Source organism: Gopherus flavomarginatus, chromosome 1 (genome assembly GCF_025201925.1).
Source record: "Gopherus flavomarginatus isolate rGopFla2 chromosome 1, rGopFla2.mat.asm, whole genome shotgun sequence".
Taxonomy (NCBI): Eukaryota; Metazoa; Chordata; order Testudines; family Testudinidae; genus Gopherus; species Gopherus flavomarginatus.
The window spans coordinates 133,734,609-133,753,950 of NC_066617.1; the positions used below are offsets into that span (position 1 = coordinate 133,734,609).

The 19,342-nt window shown below is 41.8% G+C and overlaps 1 protein-coding gene across 3 annotated transcripts in view; it reads left to right on the forward strand.

Moving 5' to 3' along the window:
* Positions 1 to 19,342, forward strand: part of RIBC2 (RIB43A domain with coiled-coils 2) — a 37,091-nt gene that overhangs the window by 7,635 nt on the left and 10,114 nt on the right. For all 3 annotated transcript variants that reach the window (XM_050966243.1, XM_050966252.1, XM_050966255.1), the window contains exons 3-5: positions 739 to 1,083; positions 3,976 to 4,094; positions 17,555 to 17,782. In XM_050966243.1, coding sequence (XP_050822200.1) covers positions 739 to 1,083; positions 3,976 to 4,094; positions 17,555 to 17,782 — 692 coding nt within the window. The remainder of the gene's footprint in view (positions 1 to 738; positions 1,084 to 3,975; positions 4,095 to 17,554; positions 17,783 to 19,342) is intronic.

Sequence of the window (19,342 nt, forward strand, 5' to 3'; positions counted from 1 at the left end):
ATATTAATAGAACCTGTGCCACTTAAGCGCATTAGTGCAATAACTCTTTACTCCTAGAGGTGCTCATTATGGACAGCCATCTGTATATAGATTATTTTTTGATAGAAACATGAATAATCTAAGCCAAGGTTGTGAGTAGGAGCCATTGCTGAGTCAGGGCATACACACATAATTATGCTGATCACATCCTCTGACCTCTAGGCCGCACCATGGCTCACCATGGTTGGAATGCCCCTCTATGATGTTTGCTAGTATTTTTTCCAAGCTATATCATTGGTGGTACATCATTTTAGAGCTCTTGGTTTGTTATTTTTTTATAGTTTCTTGTGTTCCTAACATGTAACTGTATTTCAGTCACTACTGCAAATTAGTAGTAGATGCTGAGGAATTGCTCTACAGTACCTAGTATTGATATGCTACACAAAATGTGAAAAAATAAACCTATCTAATTTTATTAGTAGTCTTACCTTCTGTCTTTATTTTATGTATTTTTTTTATTATATTTTCCAGCAAGTTTCTGGTGCCAAAGGTGATTCTTAAAAATTGAGAAGTTTTATAATTGAATAGCACTATCAGCTTAGAAAAATCATTTGCCAGCTTTGACCTTCTAAATGACTTAAGTCTAGTAGTTTAAAAATTTATTTTCTAGTCTTTTTTCAAGATCACATTCTCCATTTTTTACAACTCCCTGTACATTTTGAATCTCGCAGTTTCACCTTCTTTATAATCTTTTTGTAGCTGGTGAAATGAAGCAAAATGACAAGATCATCTGTATGTTAGAAGAACGGCAGAAACAGGACATCAAAAATCTAAACAAAGCTCTCACTGAGTTTCAACAGAATTTTCAGAAGCCAGAAACTCGGCGTGAGTTTGATTTGTCTGACCCACAGTCCCTGAAGAAGGATACTCCTGCTCGCCTCTCTGACAGTGACCCTCGATGTACTGTATCTGGCTTGCAGAAGTTTCTAGGAGAAGATTTAAACCATGATCAGAGGGTGAAATTTCAAAAGGAGCAGTCAAGAGAATGGTCTCTACAGCAACAGAGAGACTGGAAGAATGCATTAGCAGACCAGAAATTTGCAGGTAACAAACAAAGGTAGAAGTTTGATTTTCATGCTTTTTGTTTTGTTTTGTTTTGTTTTTTTACAATTTGCAAAACTGAATAATTTGCAAAACTGTAGAATAGCGCATTATGATGGTCTGTGATATAGGAAAATTTCTTTGTATTCAATACTCATTTCATAAAATGCTGTTGGAATTTCAATTTCATATAGACATCCTCTGAAAGAATGACAAAAATGAACTTGTTTTAATGTTTCAGTTAAAGGCCTAGTCTACACTACACGTTTAAACCGATTTTAGCAGTGTTAAACCGATTTAACGCTGTACCCGTCCACACTACGAGGCCCGTTATATCGATATAAAGAGCTCTTTATATCGTTTTCTGTACTCTTCCCCAACGAGAGGAGTATCGCTAAAATCGGTATTACCATATCGGATTAGGGTTAGTGTGGCCGCAAATCGACGGTATTGGCCTCCGGGCGCTATCCCACAGTGCACCACTGTGACCACTCTGGACAGCAGTCTCAGCTCAGATGCAGGTGGCCAAGTAAACAGGAAAAGCCCCTCGAAATTTTGATTTTCATTTCCTGTTTGCCCAGCGTGGAGCTCTGATCAGCACGGGTGGTAATGCAGTCCCAAATCCAAAAAGAGCTCCAGCATGGACCGTACGGGAGATACTGGATCTGACCGCTGTATGGGGAGACAAATCTGTTCCATCAGAGCTCCGTTACAGAAAACGAAATGCCAAAGCGTTTGAAAAAAAATCTACAGGCTACACAGTGCTGCGTGACAAGCGTAACGGGAAGCCAGAGACTCAAATGGACGCTCGTGGAGGGAGGGAAGGGGTACTGAGGACTCCAGCTATCCCACAGTCCACAGCAGTCCCCGAAAAGTATTTGCATTCTTGGCTGAGCTCCCAATGCCTATATGTTCAAACACATTATCCGGCGTGGTTCAGGGAATAGCTCGTCAATTTACTCCCTCCCCCCCCACGTGAAAGAAAAGGGAAAGAAATCGTTTCTTGACTTCTTTCAACGTCACCCTACATCTACTGAATGCTGCTGGTAGACGCGATGCTGCAGCAGTGAAGAGCAGTATCCGCTCCTCTCCCCTCCCTGGTGGCAGACGGTACAATATGACTGATATCTGTTGTCAGTATCAGCCCGTGAGTGCTCCTGGCTTGCCTCAGGTGAGGTCGGCTGGGGGCGCCTGTGTAAAAATAGGAATGATTCCTGGTCATTCCCAGTAGATGGGACAGAATGGCTGGTAACCATCCTCATCATAGCAACTGGGGGCTGAGCTCCATCAGCCCCTTCCCTTTCCTGTGTAAAGAAATGATTCTGTACTGCCTGGACTATCATAGCAGCAGGATGCTGGGCTCCTCTCCTTCGCACTGCTTAATGTCCTGCCTGGACTGTCATAGCACTGGGAGGCTGCCTCCCCCTCATTTTATCTCACTAACAAGTCACTGTTTCTTATTCCTGCATTCTTTATAACTTCATGACACAAATGGGGGGGACACTGCCATGATAGCCCAGGAAGTTTGGGGGAGGAGGGACGCAACGGGTGGGGTTGTTGCAGGGGCACCCTCCATGAATAGCATGCAGCTCATCATTTCTGCAGGATCTGACACGGAGCAGCTGTACTCTCTGATACACTGCTTCTCTAGTACACTTGCCCCAAATTCTAGGCAGGACTGGCTCTATTTTTAGAAACCATAAAGGAGGGATTGACTCAGGGAGTCATTCCCAGTTTTTCTTTTGCGCCCCCGGCTGACCTCAGCCGGGGCACCCATGATAGCAGCAGACAGCACAAAAGGACAGATAACCATCATCTCATTGCCAAATTACCCTGGCAGCAGCCAGTACAGAATGACGGGTAACCATCTCTGCTATCATGCAAAAGCAAATGAATGCTGCTGTGTAGTGCTGGAGTATCGCCTCTGTCCGCGGCATCCAGTACACATACGGTGACTTTTTTTTTTTTTTTTTAATATACAAAGCTGAACGGGCTCCATAGTTGCCATGCTATGGCGTCTGCCAGGACAATCCAGGGAAAAAGGGCGCGAAATGATTGTCTGCCGTTGCTTTCCCGGAGGAAGGAATGACTGATGACATTTACCCAGAACCACCCACGACAATGATTTTTGCCCCATCAGCCACTGGGCTCTCAACCGAGAATTCTAAGGGGCGGGGGAGACTGCGGGAACTATGGGATATCTACAGAATAATTACCCACAGTGCAACGCTCTGGAAATCGACGCTAGCCTCGGACCATGGACGCACACCGCCGAATTAATGTGCTTAGTGTGGCCGCGTGCACTCGACTTTATACAATCTGTTTTATAAAACCGGTTTATGTAAAATTGGAATTATCCCGTAGTGTAGACTTACCCAAAGTATCTGTATTGAGAACTTATGATGATCCCATGAATTTCTAATCTTCTTTTCCCCTATACACCTGAAATGGAGAGACTGAGTGGTTTAAAAAAAGCTTGTGTATTTTGAATGTTTGATTCAATGAAGTCAAGGTACTTGTTATGCTTTTATACTAATGTTACAGTAGATAAAATGAAGCTCTGATTTATTTTTTAGTTTCTGTCCTGAAAAAAAGTGTTTTCTGGGGATAGTTACAATATTTTTAAAAAAACAATGTCCAAACAAGTTTTGAACAAACAAGTATTAAATAAAGTTTGCTTCCTTTTTTACATTTCTAACCTAGATTGCTTGATATGTTAATCTGACTCATCAAACATTCTATGATGACAAACCTTAGCCATGGAATTTGGAAAGGGATACATGAGGTAGCTTTCTGTTTAATATTATGTGAATAGTTCATCAGCTAACAACTATTTTAAAATGACAATTACATATGCATGGATGATCAACTATATTCTGTTTTAATCTAATTTAGAGGATCTCCATGACAAGAACAGGATAGACCTAGATCAAAAGGCTATGGAACTACAAAGAAAAGAAGTAGAAACCAGACAAGCTGTTTGTGCAGCTACCAAGGATTTTAATAGAACCCAGGTAAATTACTATTGGTTATAAAGAGGAAGGAATTGAGCAACATTTTTTTAAAGACATATAACAAAGTATATGATGTTGCTGCAAAGATTTGTCAGCAATTGAGTTCCAATGTTATTTTAGTAATCAGAAAATATGTTTTATGCACTTCTCTAAAGATATCCTCTGCCAGCTTCCAGGAGCCACCAGGGGAAAATGTCTGCCTAGATCTGGAGCTTTTGCTCAGTCTCACTAAAATCTGTCAACATTCACTGTATTAACACCACAGTTTTTTGTCTGTCTGCATGGCTCATCCTGCTTTTTAACATCATAGTAGCAGATGGATCTGGTTTTGAACTCCCCAGACCCACCAGAAATTGTGAAGAATCAGAGCGTTTCTGATAGCCCTGTGCAGGGCAGCATAGCACCATTCAAGAAGGAGCAAGTCTACAGTCGGCCTGGAGCAAGTCTGCAATATGATAAAGCAGATAGCTGAAGAACAGATCCTGCTTATGAAAATATCAGGGCAGGGGTTCTCAAACTGAAGGTTGGGACCCCTCAGGGGGTAGGGAGGTTATTACATGGTGGGTCATGAACTGTCAGCCTCCACCCCAAAACCCGCTTTTCCTCCAGCATTTATAATGGTGTTAAATATATTTTAAAAGTGTTTTTAATTTCTAAGGGAGATCACACTCAGACGTGTGCTCTGTGAAAGGGGTCACCAATACAAAAGTTTGAGAACCACTGTATCAGAGAATATCTCTGAAATTAAAATCATAACTGCAGCACACCAGGTCAGTTTGCAGGGGATAATCTCGAGGATCAGGGAGGCAGAAATTAGAATGTCTACCTTAGAAGACAATATGAACTCTGTTATGATCAGTGCAGACCAACTGTGTCTGATCCAAAAGCTGAAAGATAGAATTGACCTGTAAGGCCAGTCCAGAAGAAATAATTTGAAGGTGGTTCGATACGCTGAGGATATGGAAAAAGATCTGTAGAACTTTTGTGTAAGACACTACTTGAAATTCTTTCCTTATACTCAGACACAGCTGAATATAGAAAGGGCCCACCGCTCCTAAACCCCAAACCCTTGACTAATTCCAAGCCCAAGCATTTTATATTAAATTTTCTAAAAACACAATGTGAAAGAATCCATTCTTAAAAAAAAAAAAAAAAAACTGTGAAAAAGGAAACCTGAGCTGGAAAAGGCATAGAATAGTGATATTTCCCTACTTCGGCTAGGAGGTAATTGAAAAAAGAGCCCTATTAAATACGTCAAGGAAGCAGGCCAAGGAGAAAGGACTGACCTATTTTATAACCTTCCAAGCTCTTTTTAAGATCAAGGTGGATAGCCAGGGACTTAGTTTCTCTAAACTGGGAGAAGCAGAGAACTACATTATATGGTTTTTCTATAGACCAAAATTACATTGCCATGGGATTTGCTATTCAACACTTGTGATGCTGGGTGGTTGTTGTTGTCAGAAGTGAAGGGATCCAGAGGAGTGCCCACCTCAGCTCTGTACCTCTCATATTCTCCATCATACTCATATTTAAAGCCAGGCGGAACAATCAGACATTCATAGACTCAAATCAGCACAACACATCCCACTGAGCAAGAATCCAGACCAACCTGGCTCCAGTGGAGACAGTAACTATATCATATTCACTCTTTGAAATATCAGGTTGATTGCTTTGCTTAACAAACTATACGAATTGCAGTTGCTCATCTGTCAGTCCAGATCTCCTGACTCTATTTGTAATAATGGTTATGGACTTTTTTCTCCATTGGTTTTGTGCTTCCAGAAGGCAGAAGAATGGGGTGTGGGAAGGGTTGCCTTACTTAATGATTTTAAGAACAGCATATTGGTAAAGTATTCAATTTAAATTGCAGATGTTGATATTGGGTAACATGCACAGGGATGAGGGCATTATTTCACTTCCTATGTGTTTTTAAAGAGCTGGCCATTGGAGAGCCAGGCACTGGGATTTTGGACCTACCTGTATATAGGAGGTGGTAAAGTAGTTTGTTTCTCATCCCTCATTTTTCCAGTGGATCCACAAGCAGATATATGTCTGGTAGGACTCTAGCCTCTGATGCATAGTTACGTGCATTTAGCCCAGAAACCTTATTTAAAATGTATTCAGCAATGTACATTCTTTCCCCCCCTTATCTCCTGCCTTTTGTGTGGAGAAGCACCAAGGGGGAGGACAGGGCATATTCATATATATTGCATTTGATGTGGAACAGAGAGGATGTGTCCATTCAGATTACCCCTCTAACTTCCTGAGCTTTTATCCCACTCTGACTTGAGAGCATTGGTCTTTCACACCTTTGCCTTATTTTACAACTCCCCATCCTACCTCCTCTTAACTCTCTTACCTACTTAACCTCTAGCCACTCTAGCTTCTCTTCTCCATCTAAATGTCTTTGTGACCAGTGTCCTGGGGTGGGGGGGGGCACACTGAGGTTATTCAATTAGGGTAAACTGTAAAGAATGGGGCAGACAATCCCCAAAGCTGGTAGATATTTCAATATTCTATCAAGCCAGCAAAAAACAGCTTCTACAATACCTTACTGGTTGCACAGAAGCCAAACAGTCCCCTTATAGTAACCCAGCCTTGGACTTCCACCCAGACACTTAAATCAAATATGATGAGGATTACGGAAAATCTTATTCATTATATAAAAGTTCTACCAATCCCAAAGGCTTGGACACATTACCTCCCAAGTTAATGAATATTTCAGATCTTACCCAAATAGATGCTTACAGCCGATTCTTATTAACGGAACTAAAATGTATTAAAAAGAAAAGAGTATATTGATTAAAAGATCAGTATACATACAGACATAAGTACTGTTCTGAGATTAGTTTCATAGTTGAGATGGTGAGCTTTGGAGTTGCAAAGAGTTCTTAGAATTAGTCCATAGATTCAGTCGAATGTTCATTTCCAGGGTGATCCAGGTAGGACTGGAGATCTCAGTTTTATGCATAAAGTATCAAGCAGATCTGAGAGAAAAAGGATCATGACCCAAGGGTTTTTTATACAATTCCAGGTCTTCTCTTGACACCTTGGAGTTCTTAGGCAAACAATAGGCAATCATCGAGACTCTGAAGGAGACCTATTTCTGAAGCATCACCAGTAATTAGCTACAAGGATTAACATAAAGCAATTGCCTGTTTTCCACCATTTGACGGTGATTTATTATATACTTCAAAGAGAAATCGAGATAGTGAAATCACTATATTTGCAGTTCATTCAAATGTTAAGATTTCCTTTTGATCTCTGAATTAACAGAATACCGCAAAGACAGGAAATGCTCAATTACATTAACCTTTAACAATATATATATTACTCCTGGAGGAATTTTTGCATCACAGCGCATGCACAGAATTCATGGCTTCCCTGCAAAAAAATGACTTCTGAAAGGGAAGCAAAGGGAAACCACAAGAGCGGTCACACACCCCTCCCTAGCAGTGCAGCCAGGTTGGTTTGGGTGCAGCCAGTAAAAATACACATCACCACTGGAACAGGAGGACTGGGCAGTCGTGCATGTGAGTGAGACACTCTGTCCCTATCGCTCACTATTGCGGCACACTCAGAGTAGAGGGGCAGGGCTTTGGGGTATTTCTGGGAAGATAGGCATGGGACAGGTTCTGTCCACTTAGACAAAGCAGAATGTAGCAGCCTGCCTGCTTAGTGAATTGTTCCCATTGTTCTTAGTGAACCCCCCAGGAGTATAAAACAGGTGTAAACAATTTTAAGTCTCCTTTGCATTGCCAGAGTGGTGTAAAGGAGCCTTATTGTAAAGGACTGTGTGGCCTTATAAATGGCAATACAAATTAGAGCACATCCAGGTATCCGGAATATAAAAATAGGGTCAAAGGGGATGAAAATATGCTTGTATGATGATGATTTATAAACTCTTGAATTGTCTGGGAAAATCTCAGGGTGCAAAGTTAACAAGCACAAGTCACAGGCTTTCATTACCTCTTGAGGGGTGCATAATGTTACCCTTTTAGATAATACTTTTCTCTGGCCGCAGCCAGAAATTGGGTTCTTGGGAGTCTTCTTTCCTAGGAACATGAAATAAGTAGTCAAAATTAATTTCAGTCTAATCACACACATAGCTTTGGATTTATATAGATGGCAAGCCTTCCTCTATCACTTTGGGATAGAGTTAAAAATATTAAAGATGAATGTCCTCTCAAGACTTCTATTTGATCTAAGCTCCTTGCCACTTTATATTCCCTCTGCTGTGTTTTTTTCCCCGGAGTTAATAAAATTTTTAAGACTCTATTGTGGGGTATAGGGAACAAAAGCCAAATTATTCTTTGAAAAATGCAGCTGCCTGTCCATCAGGAGACTTTGGTCTTCCCAACCTTATGTGTTACTGTGTATCCTTAATCTTGAGCCAAGTGACACAATGGCTGACCTGCGCCCTCCCCGAGCTCTCTATACAACACCAGGCTTCTCCAGCCTGGCTGTATACAGAGGAGGAAACCCACCACTACAGTGATCCCTAAACTTGGACTTCTGCTGTGTCCTTAGGGAGAAGATGGTCACAGTTTTGACCATTAGGAAAGCCTGGTATCTGGTTGCTTCTAAGTTTAAATGTCATCCATCATCACATTTAGATTCAGGTAACTCCAAAATTTTAATTGACTATAAATCCGTCCTATAGCCTGATTGGATTAAAAAAGGGATGAGCATAAACTACTTATCTGAAAGCAATTACTTCCTGCTTTTTCCTCGCCTTACGGGGAAATTTCAACTGGACCCAAAGAAGGAATGTCAATACCTTTAATTTAACTGTGCTCTGCAACACCAGTTTGAGCCAGATGCCTCTGCAGCATCAGACCTCCCTGGCTTCTGGAGCTTTCTGAAAAAGTTATATCTTCTGCCTATCAGGCAAATTGGCAATCAGCAGTGACTGGGAACATGCTGTGCATTTCCATTACCAACATTCCATGGAATCAGATTTGTTCCAATATGCAGCATTTCTGACTAGAATTGAGGTTAAGATTGATCTAGCAGAAAATCCTTTGGAGGATGCACTGGATTCCATCCAGACTTTTCAGGTCTGGAGCAGCCACATCTGACAAATGCTGGTACTGCAATGCTGCAGGCACTAACTTGTACCACATGCTGTGGGACTGCCTTTTCATCTATTTTCTTCTGGACAGAGATAAATATTTGAGCCAATTTCTTTTTCCTCATCAAGGTGAATTTCAGGCTGGCCAGGCCATGCTAGGTCTAATCAATCTGTCATGGAAACGGAAATCCTCTGAATTTTTGGTTGCGTAGAGCTCTGCTCGTGGTCAGACATCTAAATTCTACAACAGGGGACATTCCAAATACATCCAGCTTCCAAGAACTGTACTCTGATTTGGTGAGCCTGGTAGCAATGGAACAAATAACAATTTGCACTCAAAACAACCAAGATATGGTTATATGGTCATCATTTTTGGAAGAATCAGAATAATAAACAAAATTCCCTCTGGGGTAATCTTTTTTGTGGTGCCCTTCCAAAACCCTAGACCTCTCCCATTTTCTCAACTCATCTCTCTTCCTTCTCTAGCCTTTTATTCCTTTCTTAGCCTCTTATGCAGCTGTCTGGCTTTCCTTTGGTCCTCTTTTCACTGTCAACACACTTCTTTCTCTTTATTTCTCTGCTGCCATCTTTTTTTCCCCTAAAAGGGAATAATTATGATCATTAGTTTATGATCTTACTTTAAAAGAGCCCCAAACTGGGGCTGAATTAAAAAAAATGACCGTTATTAAATAATTGTACAAGCAAATCTCTTTACCCAATTAATAATGATCTTTGTTTCATTATTCTTTGCCCTTATTAAGAAGTTGGTCTCACCTACATTGCTGTATAATCAGATAATGGCTCTCTACTCCAGGTTAGGTAGCTAATAAAGATAAGAGAAACTTTTCTTAAAATAATAGCCTGTACAGATATAGATTTCTCCTCTGTCAAGATTCTCACTCCTAGATCTTATCTTGTTATCATGAGGCACTTGGAACTTCCCAAACTCTTGAAGAGTTTTGGTTCCTCAGGCAGCAGTAGTAGGATAGGCCACTGCTGAACTTAACCATTATCTTTGGTACTTTCCAGTCGGTTCCTTCTTGATTTCAGTCAGCAAAGAAACTCCATGTAGGAGCTGCATCTCTTCAGTTTCAGCTCCTACCAGTCTCAGTGACATGCTCATAATGCATCAGATATCCTTTCCGCATCCAGGTCTTTCAGGCAGGTCCAAATGTCTTTTACCTTAGTTTTGTGAGATCATTTGCCTGAGGCTCTTTGGTCAGTGCTCAGCTGCAGCACTTTGGCTCTTACGCTCCTTTGTGGTACTTCACCACCTGCCTTGGCACTTTGTTGCCTCTGTCTGCAACACTTTCATGTCTGCTCAGTGCCAGTTTGTGGGTGCTTGATGCTTGCCTTGCACTTTGGTGCCAATGTTTGTTGGCACTTGGTGCCTGTTTTAGTGTTCCAGAACCTCTGTTTGTGGCACTTCAGTACTTGTGTTTTGCATGTTTCTGGAACATACCTTGGCACTTTTGGTGTTAGTTTTTATACATTCTTCAATGCCTGCTTCAGTGCCTCTATGTGGTGCTCCAGCAATTCACTTTGGTACCCTGATATACCATCTTTTCAACTCAACCTCACTGCTTTTCTTTCTTGTTTTGCGCTATGTTCTTTGCAGAACATCAATCTTTTGTGGTCCTAAGGAAGAAGGAAACCACTCAGTGGCTTCTAACCATGTCCTCCCAGCAAGACTAGGTCTGTGATGGACAACCAATCCATTGCATTGTCTGCTTTGGAGTTAACTGGGAAGTTAAGGACGATATGTCACCCTGGGATCTAAGAAAGAGTGGAAAATGCTTCTATTGGCTTGTCAAGATACAGAGTTACACCAGTTTATCTAATGGTGTTATTTTAAACTGATTTAGTTAAAAATGCTATGTGGACATGCTAATTTTGGTTAAGCCAGATTTATTTTGGTTTAGTGTATTTAGTACAAACACGTTTTAGCTAAACCAAAATAAATCACTCATAGACCAAAATAAAATGTCCACATAGGGGATTGCATTGGTTTAACTAAACTGGTGCAAGTTGGTATGTAGACAAGGCCTAAGTCCTGCTCAAGGCACTCCAAGGAGACTCCGGGTATGTCTACATTACAAAATTAGGTCAAATTTATAGAAGGTGTTTTTTTAGAAATCGTTTTTATACAGTCAATTATGTGTGTCCCCACAGAAAATGCTCTAAGTGCATTAAGCCGGCGGACTGCCTCCACAGTACTGAGGCTAGCGTCAACTTCCGGAGCGTTGTACTCTGGGTAGCTGTGAGTAGCTATCCCACAGTTCCTGCAGTCTCTGCCGCCCATTGGGATTCTGGATTGAGATCCCAATGCCTGATGGGGCAAAAAAAGTGTCGTGGGTAGTTCTGGGTACATGTTGTCAGCCCCCCCACCCCCGCTCCCTCTGTGAAAGCAATGGCAGACAATCATTTTGCGCATTTTTTCCTGGGTTATCTGAGCAGATGCCATACCATGGCAAACATAGAGCCCGCTCAGCTCATTGTCACTGTACGTCTCCTGGGTTCTGGCAGACGTTGGACCGCATTTCTACACAGCAGCAGCTCATTGCCTTTTGGCTGCAGACGTTGCATTACGATTGGTAACCGTCATTGTCATATTCCTGGGTACTCTTTTAACCGACCTCAGTGAGAATGGTCAGGGGCACCTGGGCAGACGTGGGAGTGACTCAGCCAGGTCATTCCCATCTTCTGCCAAGCACCCAGGAGCTGACGGTGGCTAGCAGTCATACTGCACTGTCTGCTGCCAGCCAAAGATGTAAAAGATGGATGGATGGATCAAAACAAGAAATGTACCAGCAATGTGCCCATCATGATGATGAGATCTGCATGAGCTCTGCATGGCCACCTGTGCTGATCAGCTCACCACGCTTCCAAACAGGAAATGAAATTCAAAAGTTTGCGAGCATTTTCCTGTCTACCTGGCCAATGCATCTGAGTTGAGAGCGCTGTCCATAGCGGTCACAATGGAGCACTCTGGGATAGCTCCCAGAGGCCATTACCGTCAAATTGCATCCACACTACCCCAAACTCAACCCGGCAAGGCCGATTTCAGCACTAATCCCCTCGTCAGAGGTGGAGTAAAGAAATCGATTTAAAGAGCCCTTTAATTTGAAAAAAAGGGCTTTGTCGTGTGGACGGGTCCAGGCTTAAATCAAGGTAACTCTGCTAAATTCGACCTAAAATCGTAGTGTAGACCAGGCCTCCTGTAACATTTGCCTAAGGCTGGCCCAGAGGACTTAAAATGAGCTTGATGCTTGAAGTCAGGAGTACTGAGCTTTGACTTATTGGATGACGCATATCCTCTGCAGAAGCCAAGCCAGGTGTTGTTGAGAGGGAACCAGTAGCTCTCCAGATAGCTGTTATCAAAGCCACTGACTCCAAGCAAGGCTTGTGATTTTCCCCACCTGCATTTGTGACAGTGATGGAAACAGTAATTCTGGATTCTGGTATATCCTCAGCAATCTATCCAAGTCACTCTAGGTCCTTTGCAAGACTGTCACAAGGCCTTCAGTAACATCTCTGATGCATTCCTTTTAGCCCTTTGTTGGGAGCAGTCAAAGTTCTCAACAAATTCATAAGGCAGCACCCTCAGCGCAATAATATCTGGTACTAAGCACTTATTATTTTGTTTGAATAAAAACTTGTATTTCTTGACGATTTTGGGGTGATTTTGTGATTGCCTTAATTTCTGTCCAATTCACCTTGAGCTTCTCAAGCCAAGGTCTGCCAAATAATTGGTGGATACTTTCTTTCAATCACATACAAGGATAAAACAACTAGATAGACAATCAGTCGAACTTTCACCTGAAGTACCCCTTTTGGGACTAACTTTTTGCTGATATAAGTCTTCAGAACCTTGGAGATTTCTTCCAGAGGAACTTGTAGCAATGTCCAGTGAAAGACAGAGGCAGAGATCAGTAAGATGGCAGCTCCAGTATCAAACTCCATTCTTGTAGGAATTTCTTCAATCGAGAGTGTGATCCAGAGGTCATGTCTGACTCCAGCTTGCAATAACACATGTAGTGTTGGTTCTTGATCGGTGCCATTAGCGCTCGTACCTTTTTCCATATTATGAATTCCCAGCTTCCATCCTTTTTTAGGTTCATCCTTCAGAGGTATCTCCTTGGATGTACAGTTATCCTTTGTTGCTGAACTGTGCAGTAGGTCACAGTAATGTGTCCTTTCTTCTGGCATTTTCTGCAAATAACCTGGCGTGCCCAGCAATCCTGTTCAGCATGAGTAGTTCATGCACCATGGGCACGTGGAAAATCCTTACATTCCCATGATCCTCTGTCTTGCTGATGTAGGAGGTAATTTTCCAGTTCACACTAAATTCCAAAGAATTCTTCCTTAAGGTCTCCGTGGCAACTGCTACTTCAACAGCCTTCTTGAATATAAGCACAACACAGTCGGTACTTCTCCTGGACCTGGTCATTGCATAATCGAAAGGTCACGCAGGGCATCACTTAATGTTTGTCCAAACTGACAGTACTCTGACAACTTCCTTAGAGCAACAGTAAACTGTGTGCTACAACTCTCCATTTCACTGATGAAATCGATATTGTTCTGCAATCAGTGGGATAGGAGAAAAATATTTGTGCATTGCTGCTGTAATTGCAGTGTATGTGGAAGTTCTGAGAACAGTTGGAGATAATAGGTTATGCAGCAGTTCATATGCCTTTTTTCCCATTATTGTCAGCAAGGTTGAAACTCTCTGTCCGTCAGGAATGGTGCTGCAGGTTACAAATTACTCAAAACATCGAGGTACACGACCCATGAGTCACGGATGTTGTCAAATTCATCAACATTGCCCACAAAAGGTGCCATTTCACTGCTCTCATTTTGAATTTTATGGCTCCTGGAAGCAGGGCCGGCTCCAGGCCCCAGCGCGCCAAGCACATGCTTGGGGCGGCACGCTGCAGGGGGCACTCTGCCGGTTGCTGGGAGGGCGGCAGGCGGTTCCGGTGGACCTGCTGCAGGCGTGCCTGCGGACGGTCTGCTGGTCCCGCAGCTCCAGTGGACCTCCCGCAGACACGCTTGCGGCAGCTCCACCGGAGCCGCGGGACCATTGGACCCTCCGCAGGAATGCCTGCGGGAGGTCCACCGGAGCCACGGGACCGGCGAGCGGCAGAGTGCCCCCCGTAGCGTGCCGCCGTGCTTGGGGCAGCGAAATTGCTAGAGCCGGCCCTGCCTGGAAGTCTCTTCCACAGGGAAATTCTCTCTTTTTTTAACTGTGCACTATCCTCACTGGATCACCCTCTGTTGGCTGTATGCTTATACTGCAAAATGCAGAATTCTTCCTTTGGCTGGACTGGGCTCCCTCTGCTGCTGGCTGTAGACTCTCAGTGCAGGCTCAGCAATTTCTCTCTGCCTGCTTGCACCTGATCAACAAAGATAGCTGCTTCCCTATCACTGCTCTAAACAGTTCCAGCAGTAATTGCAGTACTCTTATCTAGGGTTGTATCTTTATTTGCCTAATTCCTCCTCTCTAGCTGGCTGATTCACACTGTCCCAGAAGCAAAAACAGCAAGCTGTCACCCTGTGCCTCTAGGTGAATGTTGTCCCCTTTTTCAAACTCTTATTCTTTGCTTACTTTTTCTTGTTGTTGTTTTATTCAGGCAATGGAAGCACTGGACACTTGTTGGGATAGAAGGTCCTTGCTGCCAATGTTGTATTTTTGGACCCAGCAAAGGAGTTAGATACAGACATAGAGGAAGCTGATGAACACACAACTGTCAAGCTGTGCTCCCTTTACTGTTCTAGCTGCAAAATGGAAACTAATAATAACATGCTTTTGCAGTGGGGAGGGGAGAGTGCTCAAATATTTAAAGGGTCAGGACATCACAGGTGATAAGTAGACTCCATCCAAAGTATCCCTTCTATAAAATATTATTTATTTTAAGTGCTCACTAAAGTGAGGCTATTATTTATTTAATTAAAAAGAACAGATGCCCATCAGGTACACAAATCATATTTTAGATAATTGTTCATAAAGGTCATTAGGTTGAAAAGTTTTTTGTTTTTCTGTTTTCTTGGAAATGTATAATCCTTTATTCCTGAAATAAAAAGCTACTGACTTCTGGGAAAACTCTTCAAGGGAGTAGATTTTGGGCAAAATCCTGGTCACAATAAAGCCTGTGGCAAAACTTCCATTGCTATTGACTTCAGCGGGACTAGGAGTTGGCCCTTAATCCCTGCACATAGAGATGGCAGAGCTAGTGGCTGATGTGTCTAAAGTTCAGCTCTGCTGCCATTTTGAATTTGATTTGCTTGATTTATTTTAATCTCTAAAAGTGGAAATTCTTTTCTTGAGCTAAAATAAGGTATAGTGTCTTATCCGGATGTGGCGAAATTGCTGCACCATGATGTCCCCTCCTGGCTGGCTGTGGCACTACAACAACTTTTGCTTCAATTTCCCTCATCTTTCAGAGCCACAATGTCCTTTATCAAAATCCAACTCTCTCTCTCTCTCTCTCTCTCTATATATATATATATATATAAATAAAATAATATAACCAACTCAGCAGGCAATCACCTTGGTGAAGAAGTCCCTCTGCTGCTGCTTCTCCATGGTTCAGTCAGTCTCCTGATCCAAGGCACACTCCTCTCCTTACTCAGGGTTTCCCACAGGCTCCAGTTCATCAGGGTCTCCATCTTACTCAGGCTTCCAGTTCATCCCTGGAGAAGAGTATCTGCTCTTTCTCCATCTCAGCCTTCTTTGCAGGCTGCTTCCCAGAGCAAGGGCATCTCCTATCTTTTCTCTTCTGGTTCTCCCCCAGCAGGGCCCACCCAGTTCTTTATAGGTCCAAAACTCTTCTCTACCCCAGTTGGGCTTTATTTCCAATTAGTCCTGGCTCACCCTCCAGGTGCACACAGGCTGGTTAATTGGTCTATGAGGCCTATATTAATCCTTTTACAACCTGTGTGGGATAAACACCCCATCACAAAGGAGTTTACATTTTTAGATTAAAAATATGTTTTTACAGACCTAAGTTAAAACTATAATTTGTTAAATAGTTTTATAATTCTAATTCTAAAATAAGAGTGAGTCAGATACTTTTTTATTACTTCATTTACAAATATTCTGTGTGATATTTCTTATTGTATACTTTGCACAGTACATGTAAACTATTCGTTATTAATATTCTGGGAAAGAAAAATTAAGTAAGTACAAGCTATATATTTTATGAAAACAGAATGAGCACATTCTCCTGTTATTTCAGTTTCAGTGCTTTCCTTTTCAAATATTTCTTCTGCATTGAGCTATACGGGCTTTAATGTCAGTGATCATTTGAGGTTGTTTGCTGTTTGAGGTAATAACAATCCTATATATACTTCAAGGCCTATCACTAAACTGTTTCTGTTCAGTCTCAGACTTTATTAGCCTAGGATGTGGTAATTATTGAATTAACAGGAAGCTCTCTCAAGTTACTATATTGCCCTTTCTTCTTTTTGCCTTTGTCCTCTGAGAGAACTGTCTAGAACAAAGAAGTCCAACTGAGCTTCGAACGCTGTCCACTGTGTCACTCCATTTAACTTTAGTCTTCCTGCTATCTCCTTCCCATAAAAAAATCTTATCCTACTTTCTTCCCCAATTAAGAGCGGCTCCTTCAAAATTAAGTCATATTTAATGTCTGAAGTTATGTGGGCTGATACGGTAGTGAGGAAACAAATTTTGAGAGTAGCATGTTTGTAGTCAGCATGTGGCTAAGGAGTTTTGGGGAGCAATAGTGATAGGAGTGTGATAGTAGCCATGCCAGAGTTGAGTGATTTGCATAGGACATATAATTTGAATATATTTGTAGTATTAGCATGTGTTCATGTACTTGAAGACTGTATTGTAATGCATTTACACCAGGGAGCACAGCAAACTTAATGTTGGCATTTCCTGATTTTTTTGAGTGCTTAATCATGAAATCTGTATAATTTTTGTTTGGAATATGTATTTAGGATGTTTGAACTAGTAACTGAGAATTGTGAATTTTAGTCTGTTTTCTTCCATGTGATGTCTGACATCTGACTAACAAGTCCATGTTGGTATGCTTGACTGTTTGTTCTATCTGTGACTAAATGTAGAATAAATTTTGACGTAATTCTGGTATTTGTTTTACAACATACAGCTAGTTCTCCAAACTGCTTTTAGTCCAAGCTATGAAAGCAATAAGGGGACATCCCTTCAGATTTTCAGCATTCTTAATCCACATGAACATAATGCACTTATACGATGTTATTGACAATCATATGCAGTTTGGAAAGAAAATTCAATGATAGGATGATTGATTCACTAACTTTCTCACAGTATTAAATCAAAATTTTCTTTTTAAAGAAAATAGTCTCAGCTTTCTCCTCCCATATCCACTTTTTTTTTAAGGCTGCAGAATTTACAGAAAGAAAAATGCTAGAAAAGCGTCAGGAAGAAGAAGATAATGTGGCTGAAATTTCTAACATCCTTCGAGGAGACTTGCTTTCTGAAAACCCAGAACAAGCAGCCAGTTCTTTTGGGCGACATCGTGTGATTACTGATCGATGGAAAGGAATGAACCAGGATCAGCTGATGGCAATACGTTACACTCAACAGCAACAAGTTCTGGAGAAACTGGTATTCAAACACATTTGCTTATCTGTATTATTAGCTGGAGTAGTATTATAGGCAGGGCTGATAGCACTGCCAATTATTAAAGTGGCTTGATGCTTCCCATTATAAGATCCTGTTTTCAGTAGCTTACAGCTTTATAACAGCCAGACTTCAACTGATTGGGCTGAATTTTTCCATGCAACACGTCTTCTTAAGGATGAATTTGTCTGGAAAAGTTCAGCCAAAATGGTTGAGACATTTTCGAGAACAAGGCTAGAGAAAAGTACGTTTTGCCATGTTAAATTCTGACAACATTTTCTTTGAGAAGCTCTAGTACCCCCATGCTGTATAGCGGGGACTTGAAATTTGGCAGGGATATTTTTTGTGTCAGGGATGTTCCTTTTGCTGTTCCTGTGAAAAATCCACCCACATTTGGCTGAGTTATAAGTCTTTGAAAAATCTTTAACAGTTAAAATCTGTGAAGATTCCATTCTTTCTGAACATGCTTTGTCCCCTCACAACTCCTAGTGCTGATCAGACTGCATATGCACCAGCACCACATTGTGACTGAGCAAGTTTCAGCCGAGGGCTCTAGGGGCTGGCCTCTCCTTGGAATTGCTGTTCCCAGATGTTCTGGGCTAGAGTAGGGCCTTGTACTAGATTGAATTCAAGGAGTCTGACTCTCCTGTGCTTTTAATAACTGTCCTGCTGGCATCAAGGAAGCATGGAGTAGTAAGCTGTCTAATTAGAATGCAAAAGGACAAGAGCCAGACTGGAGGGGAGAGAAATTAGTACATTGGAACAAGAAACCTGGTGAGATTGGGACTGGAGAGTGAGAGAGAGTAAACCTGTGACTGGGGGCTGGAAAAGGGACCGGGAGCTGAGGGTGAAAGACTGGGACAATCTGGGCAAGACAATTGAGGCTGGGACTGAGAACCAGGGGAGACTCAGGAAGGACACTACAAGTGGGGGCAGGAGAGGAGGCTGGAATTGGTTATTGGTGAAGGAAATGGTGGAGAGGACTGATAGCCAGGTGAGGGGATGGAAACACTGGATCTGATAAGAAGCTGGAGGGATATAGAGAAACTAGGAATTTTGGACAAGGAGACTGGGACTGTAAACTGATGGGGGAATGTGGGCAGGGTAGGGAGGAAAGCCAGAATGCCAGCGGAAAGCCCATGAGAAAATGAATAATTCTCTTTTCAGAGAAGGGTTTAAATAGCTTGCAGTAAATGGGGCATGTGGCCATACAGTGAACAAAAGAGGAGAAAATATTGAAATTGCTGCTAACTAAGTGATCACTATCCATTTTGTGCACTGAATGAAAAAGGAGTCCTTCAGAAAAAAAATCATCTTTAATTACATAATCACATACTATCCTAATTCATATACATAAGGGGGCAAGTTAAGGTTCAAAAGCAATCTTAGTTCTGGCATATCATAACTTTTGAGTGCTTGACATTGCAACCTGAATAATGTTCTTTTAATATAGTGTTCTGCATGTAATTTTTTAGAGACTGATCTGTCAATAGATAAATTATTTTAAATTCCAAGAGCTGTGTTTCATACCAGCGTGTTAATGTT